The sequence below is a fragment of the Lampetra planeri genome, chromosome 15, assembly GCF_965212315.1.
Source record: "Lampetra planeri chromosome 15, kcLamPlan1.2.h2, whole genome shotgun sequence".
NCBI lineage: Eukaryota > Metazoa > Chordata > Hyperoartia > Petromyzontiformes > Petromyzontidae > Lampetra > Lampetra planeri.
In genome coordinates, this window is record NC_136121.1 from 7,797,939 (window position 1) to 7,805,438 (window position 7,500).

A 7,500-nucleotide genomic window follows, 5' to 3' on the forward strand; every position below is an offset into this window, starting at 1 on the left:
ATCTCGCCAGGGTGGTAGGGGTGGTGATGGTGTGTCCAGTGTCCAGTGTCGGATTATCCCAGTAGCAACAGTAGCTACATAATGCTACGGGCCCCGTACTTTCAAGGGCCCCCCGCGCTAAATTGCTTTCAAGCTATCAATTCCGGTTCAGTGATTCTGCACTTGCTCTATTGCTATAGTACTTTACCGCCTTCAACTTTTATGAACGACTGGGTTGTTTAAGGTTAGCGATTTGTCGTATTACCTAGTTGTGTAGTAAATAAAAAAAATACAATCACTTTACTATGCAAGTCATTTAAAAATATATATATTTCAGTGTTTTATTTACTTATTTAGGGCCCCTTCATAACATTTGTGTGGGGGTGCTCCCTACGCAATATGGCCGCCCGTGTAGGAGGGGCGCGCGCGTTTTGTGTGGCGTTGTTGGTGGTGGCTGTCAATCAAAGTCACACGGCGCACGCGATTGGTCAATGTCATAACCACGCCTACACGCCTATCCCCACCCCTCCCCTCTCAACGACAGCTCTCACGGTGATTGGTCACTTGGCGAATTGGGGTTATAGTTGAAGTTCATTTATTAGGTATAGCCCTGTGAGCCATTCGGCTCTTGAATCGGGTGCAATCGCAACAAACAAAACAAAAACATGAACAAAAAAACATCTTAAAGTGACTATGTGACTGAGTGCAAACAGAAAATCCAAGAAAAGACAGCAAAATATTGCAGAAAAAAGCACCGTACACCAACGCTGTGTGCAAAAATCCTAGTGGGATGCAAGTCAAACAACAACAACCAGAAGACAACTTAGATTAAGGCCATCAGTCTAACTCTGTACTACAACAAACAAACATGGCTAAACCAATACACTTTTCGAAATCACCAAAATAAAGCCATGAAAGCAATGTAACAGTGATCATAGGAACTGTGACGGAATTTTCACAATAAATGACATAAACAACATGTACTACCAAAACCCTGCTCACAGGGCTATACCTAATCAATGAACTTGAACTAGTTGTTTTGCTACAGGAGTTAAGGTTTTTTTTTATCAGGCAGTCGCGCGGACACCTCTCGCGGGGTCCTCGATCAGCTGTTCCGTTTGCGCGGGAAACCCGGATTTCGTTGCTGATCTCACTGCGCACGTCTTAATCTAAGCGTCTACATCTGTATCGAGTCAGGTGGAACGATCAAGAGCCTCCTTGGAACAAAAGTAAGAGTTACTTTAGCGGTTCATGCTCTTAGTTTTTTTCGGTAAAGTCACGTAGGTAAGAATAAATAATAGAAATATTATTATTCTATTTTTATTTATTCGTCTAGAAATACTTTAGCGGTTGTCGCCTCTCACGTTCCACTGCTGGGCAACCACGGCCTCCCCCAGTTTCTTCTGTTCTCTTACATAGTTCGTGGCCTCCGAACTCTGGTTTCGTCTCTCCCACCGGACCGACCTTCCTTTGCCTTCACTCGGTCTCCACTTCGTAGTTAATGTCCGTCTCGCGCGGCATCTCTCTTGCAACCAAGTGGAAATAGACACACTACGCGCTGCTCGTCATTCGAACGTTAGCAGTCTGGTCTTCATTGACATCGTGGATCCTTCTTCACGTAGAAGGGAAATAATAACACATAATAAAAATAATTCTCACGACGTTTCGGCCACAACGCAAGCAGCCGTCCTCAGGTGAAGACCAGGTCTGTCGGGGAGACAGCGTCTGAAATCGTGGATCCTGTTCTGTTCCCAGCTCTCTGTCACTCTAGGAGCCGCCTTTGTTCGCAGAGGCTACTCGGGTCGCGATGTCCGGCGACCTGACCGTGCAAGACCGCGGGGACGCCTCCACGCAGAGCCCCGGGGAGGAGCCGAGCGACGCTGTCGAGCTGAGAGAGGAGCTGCACTTGTACGTCGAACGGGTGCGTGCCAGCCATGGGTGGAAAAAAAACCCGATTTTTCCAGCGGCAGGCATCGGGTTTTTTCTTTAATACAATTAAACCCGATTTCGGGGAATTAAAACCTGGTTTAATGAATACGAAACTCTGATCCAAGGCTTAGGCTGCTTCCTCGTCGGTGCTGATATCGTACTCGGGGCCGTCGGGCACGGGATAGTCGTAGAATGCGGGCAGGTTGGTCTTGATGAACACGAGCTTCTCCACAATCGTGGGCGCCAGTGAGTTCCTTAGCTTGGAATGGATGAAGCCCATCGTTGAGAAGTTGGCGAAGTGCGGTTCTGAAATTAGAACCAATTAAACCGGATTTCTCCCAATCTCAGATGATCGGGTTTAATATAAAAATCCCGACTGTGCCACCCTTGGTGCCAGCAGGTCGGCAGGGGCATTGGGGGTTGGGGAGAGAATTCTGGCAGAAGGAAGTGATCATGGGACCTCCTTTGCCAGTACCAAAATATGAGAATCGGTTTTCCCATTTTTTTCTGACAACAAAACAGGTGTTAAGATGTTAAAACACCAAACTGAAACCTTTTACAAGGAATCATGTCTGCATTAACAACAATACTTGTGATCAGAATGCAAACAAAAAACGTACTCTGGTAATATATGCATTGTCTTTGAAACTCTGGTCTAACACCGTTTTGAGACTAGGCTCAAAAGAAAGCTGTCTCTGGTGTGGACCAATCAGTTCCAAAGATAATGCATATATGATCAGAGTATGTGTTTTGTTTGCATTCTGATCACAAGTATTGTGGTTAATGCAGACATGATTCCTTGTAAAAGGTTTCAGTTTGGTGTTTTAACATCTTAACACCTGTTTTGTTGCCAGAAAAAAATGGGAAAACCTTTTCTCGAAGGAAGTGATGTTGCGGCTGCCATTGGCTGTGTTTGAAGTCTTGGACACCATGAGATGCATTTCAAGTTCGCTTCAACTTTATTAGAACAAATTAAGCGGCTTCAGCTCACATATACAGCAGACACCTTGGTTGCGTGTCCCGCGCTGTTCACAGCTTCGTAAATTTATTTTAAAATGAACCTGAAAAAATTATCAGGCTATCTGTTGACAGAATGCAGTGGACGTGTTAAAATGAACGAGGGTGATGTGGAAGTGACATTTTCAGAGCGCTCCTGCCCGTGCCTTGAAGTGTTTTAATGTGGCCAATGAAACGTTAGGCCCCATTCCTGAGACAGGGAATTTACATGTTGACACCGAGTTGTGATGTGACATTAACAAATTATAACCAAAACATTCACCTGCTTTTGAAAGTACACTTTTTATTTATTTAAACGGAACCACGAAGGTCAGTGTGGAAAATGAAATAAACCTTAGGAAGGTCAGAGTAGCATCTCAAAATTTTGTCCCAATATATTGTACTCAACTGGATATAAAGTTAAAGTATGTATTACATTATTGCCAACATGTAACCATTATGGTTATTTGAGGAATATGGATATCGAGAACATATGCAGGATAATTACATGACTAGCTATTAATAAGATGAAGTGTGCCTAGGCAGGCATACATCTCTCAAAGAATGACGACAGTGGCAGCCAAGGCAGATAGTGTCTCTGATGAGGATATGGTGCGATGAAATCAGCTCGTGTCAAAGTGCTAGGTGCATTTTTATATTACAGCAGGGGTCGGGAACCTTTTTGACTGGGAGAGCCATAAAAGCCAAATATTTCTAAATATATTTCATTGAGAGCCATATAGTATTTTTAACGTATAATAAATTAAATGTGTCTTACTTTTAATGCGACTTCTGGTGCTGCATGGTTTTGCTGATGGCCTCTGGTTCATACGTGGTGAGGTTGAGCTTCATGCAGGCGTGACCCGTGAAATTTATCTTCAAAACTAATTTCTGTTTACTTTAAAATGACACAGTATTATTAAGCAATATCACAAGTATTTAAAAATCAGTTCCAAACTGATTTTTTTTTATTTTTTCAACTCAAAATTGTCTGGGAGCCATATGCCGTCACTGGAAGAGCCATATATGGCTCGCGAGCCATAGGTTCCCAACCGCTGTATTACAGGAATGTGGGAGATGTCAGCGGCTTGGGGAAGGCTTCATCCAGTAGTGGTTAAGACGTGGCTAATGATGATTATGAACAAGAGCATGGGAGATTTATTTCATGAAGTTATTGTGGGACACAATTGTAATTGACCCCAGGTCTGACTGCCACGCACTTTCTCTCCATCCTGACCCTGACCACCACCTCTCCCTCCCCTAAGGCCACGGAGAAGCTCGTGGAGCTCTTGTCCCTGACGGAAGCTGCCGCTCAAGGGGTGCAGAGCCTCTCGGAGCAGTGCTCACAGAATGCTCGCTTTATTCGCGCTTGGGTTCTGTTCATCCGCAGTGGCCGCGGCATCCAGGTGCCCAACCCCATTGGGTTGGAAGAGGAGATGGAAGAGGAGGGGGACCCAGCACAATAAATACAAGAGCACCATGTGCTTTACACATTTGGTTTTCGTGCCATTCTTATCGCAGCACAAAAGCTGTCATTAAAGGTGCTTTGTTTCACATAGTCTGCAGTAGTTTTGCAGTTGGGGGCGATGTTGCTTTGTGTTTTCCCATTTAAATTATTTGTAAACTATTGCTTGGCCATGTCATTTTCCATTGCTTTGGAATATTATGGGTAAAAGTATATATATACAGAATTGCATTCTTTCCATATAAAATGTTTTAATCCATCAGACTATTGGCTTTTCAAACCCATATCTAGCAGCGTTTGTTTACGTTTTGACATCCTTGGTCTTAGCAATAGGCTTGCTAAACATGCTGATGTGTTTCGGGAAGCAAGAATGGCCTTCCCCATATTCATCAGCGGTTAAAGCAGGGTCACAATTAGTCTGCCTTTACTCATTTACCCATGTTCTTTGTTCAGATGCAAATTAATTCGTTACACATTGCACAAGCTACATGCCATAAAGAACACTCATTCCAAATAGGTTATAGAGCTTGTGCATGAATGTGTGTATATGCATGATGTAAATAACATCATAAGTGCTCGCTAACCGCACTTGCCCCAACAGTCTGTTAAGGCTATATGGAGGATTTTTGATGTAAATAACAATGTCCTTTAAATTAAGAGCTGCGATTGGTTTATACCAACCACCAAGCACATGCAGCATTGAACGTTTGTATTTAGAGGAGTTTGGTAAACATGTTAAGGTAACGTTTGTATTGAGAGATTGGTAACTGGAAAGGTGGCTTGTGGTAGTTTGCGAAGAGCTAGAGTCTGGGAAACCCTGACTTAAATGATGTACAGTTATTTGTAATCGCAGCAACAAATATAAATAAGTACAGTTTGCTATGTTCATATGGTATTGGAATGCCCTCATTTTCTCATTGTCTTAATAGTCCGAAATTCCTTTCCGTTCGCTTCCTGTGGCGTTGACTCCCTGTGCCTGTTAAGTCAGGGCTTAAGGCTTTTTTCTATTCACCTCCACCTAAAAGTGCCCACTTAATTTCTCTCTCTAAATAAATATGCCAACTTATTTCTGTACAGCGTCTTCTTGATATTGTGGTCACGTTTAAATGCTTGCTGTAGGAATACTTATCCAATTGAAGGTGAGCCTTTTTTTAATGTTTTCGAATATGTACGCAGTTATTATGCTGTTGTCCTAACAGTTGTATAATGTTTTACACGGGGAAGCTGAATTAAAAGGTCAAGACTCAATGGAGTCGTTGACCAAACTTTGGTTCCAAGCACAAATTTAAAACCTTAATTTAGAGTTATGTATACAGTTAGGAGTTATTTACACTTATTTAACGGTTCTTGGTGATGTTGAAAAATGAATTTGTAAGTACCGTTTTGCATTGTTAATTAAACACAATCAGCTTGATGTTTGTGGTATTTATGGAGTTGTAATTCTTTACACTTTCGTAATCTCACGACAGTATTATCCAGATGAGCAATTATACTGGTAGGAACGAAGTGGACCAGACCACCAATAGATTAATGTGTCCGTCCGTCCGACTGTCCGTCTGTCCGACAAGATGGCCGCCTGCTCCCCTTGCGATCTGTGAACTAAACAAGATGGCCATCGCTTCCGGCGCCTCACGGCGAAACTTTAAACTTCGCTTCAAATTTACTTTACTGAAACGCAGCACGTTTTTTTAACACAGAGACAAGATACATTTATGTTAACACAGACACGAGATACATTTAATCGCCTTATTTGCGAGGCCCACGGGCCAATCAGCACGGTGCTCAGAGCTATTGATGGGCACCGGGATACAATCGCAATTATCTCACCAGATATTTATTGGAGCTATTCCCAGGACTCAACAAATTGATCGTTTGGAAATGAAAGACTACGAGTCTTTAAATCTCACAGCGTTTCTTGTCAAAACAAACACTTTTAATTAACGTTACACTAGAATACAGTAATTTTTTCTTTAACTCCTCTATACCCGGTCGATATCCCTGTACCGGTACTAAGTATTATTCCTACCAGCCCACCCCGCAGGGTCCTGTTTTAATCATCTGCTCTCTTGCCCTTCCTCGTCGTTAATTGCTTTGTCTCAATATCCTCACCGCAAGGCAACGGATCTCCAGGAATCCAATCGACGTATGTTATCGCTCGATAATCGATAGATCAATCCCACGCGGGGACTAAACGGGTATAAACACATTCCTGCAGAGGGAGCTGGTAGGAACGTTGGGTTGCTCGGTCAATGGCCAGGGTCAACGGTGGCGTGGTGTATTCCGCAAATATGCCCGACTGAGGGCGGGCACAAGCCGGCGTGAGTAGGTTAAACGTTGAGTTTTATAAGGGCACCACGGGGTGACCAGCCCCGCCTCCTCCTACCCAGCCCCACCCTCCCCCACCCAGCCCCTCCCCACCCAACCCCTCCCCACTCTCCCCACCCAGCCCCTCCCCACTCTCCACCCATCCCCTCCCGCTCCACCCATCCCCTCCCCACCCAGCCCCTCCTCACCCAGCCCCTCCCCACCCTCCCCACCCAGCCCCTCCCCACTCTCCACCCATCCCCTCCCGCCCCACCCATCCCCTCCCCACCCAGCCCCTCCTCACCCAGCCCCTCCCTGCACGACGGACACAATAATCCTCTGTGGGCTGGTGGAACCAGTGGGTTCCTACCAGTAAAAGTGGTTAGAATGGTTGTGCATTGCTTTCGAATGATTCTGAAACGCGGCAGTTTTAGTTCTTATTTCTCTGCTGTGTTTGGTCTGATTCTTATCGGGTTTTTTCCCCTCAAATTTATATTTGGTTCATTGTTCTACTTTGGATTTTTTTTTTTTACCGTCTTGCTCTTGTCATTTAGTTGACACAGGCCAGTCACTCTTGCAGACAATTCGTGATTTTGTTGTTGAGTTCGCGCCAATTGATTTAAAACAAAAATAAACCCTTAAACCCGAGACAGCTGGTAACATTACGTCATTTTTACCACGACGCCCCGAGCGTCACGGCCATTTAACTCAGCCCGGTACATGACGTCATCCCGGGCGGGATGTTCCCCAGGAAGTGACGTCACACCCCCCCTCTTATAACTGCGCTCATTGGCTCAGTGCTTGGGCTGCGGCAGCACGTGACCGCG

The 7,500-nt window shown here is 44.6% G+C and overlaps 1 protein-coding gene across 2 annotated transcripts; it reads left to right on the top strand.

Annotated features, from left to right (window-relative positions):
* The first annotated feature begins 568 nt into the window (after positions 1-568).
* On the top strand, positions 569-5,783 carry C15H4orf46 (chromosome 15 C4orf46 homolog). Of its 2 annotated transcripts, none has more exons than XM_078600944.1 (3): positions 569-1,208; positions 1,735-1,900; positions 4,170-5,783. In XM_078600944.1, exons 2-3 carry the CDS (start codon positions 1,787-1,789, stop codon positions 4,368-4,370), a joined length of 315 nt encoding a protein of 104 aa, XP_078457070.1. In that variant the 5' UTR covers positions 569-1,208; positions 1,735-1,786; the 3' UTR covers positions 4,371-5,783. The 2 variants fall into 2 exon arrangements, with proteins under 2 accessions (XP_078457070.1, XP_078457071.1); XM_078600945.1 differs by having other exon boundaries at positions 1,770-1,900.
* Positions 5,784-7,500: the final 1,717 nt, after the last annotated feature.

Excerpts from the sequence above, each read along its gene's own strand:
- C15H4orf46 (XM_078600944.1), top strand. The coding sequence starts at position 1,787 with ATGTCCGGCGACCTGACCGTGCAAGACCGCGGGGACGCCTCCACGCAG. Across the intron at positions 1,901-4,169 it reads TGCACTTGTACGTCGAACGG|GCCACGGAGAAGCTCGTGGA; the intron begins GTGCGTGCCAGC and ends CCCTCCCCTAAG.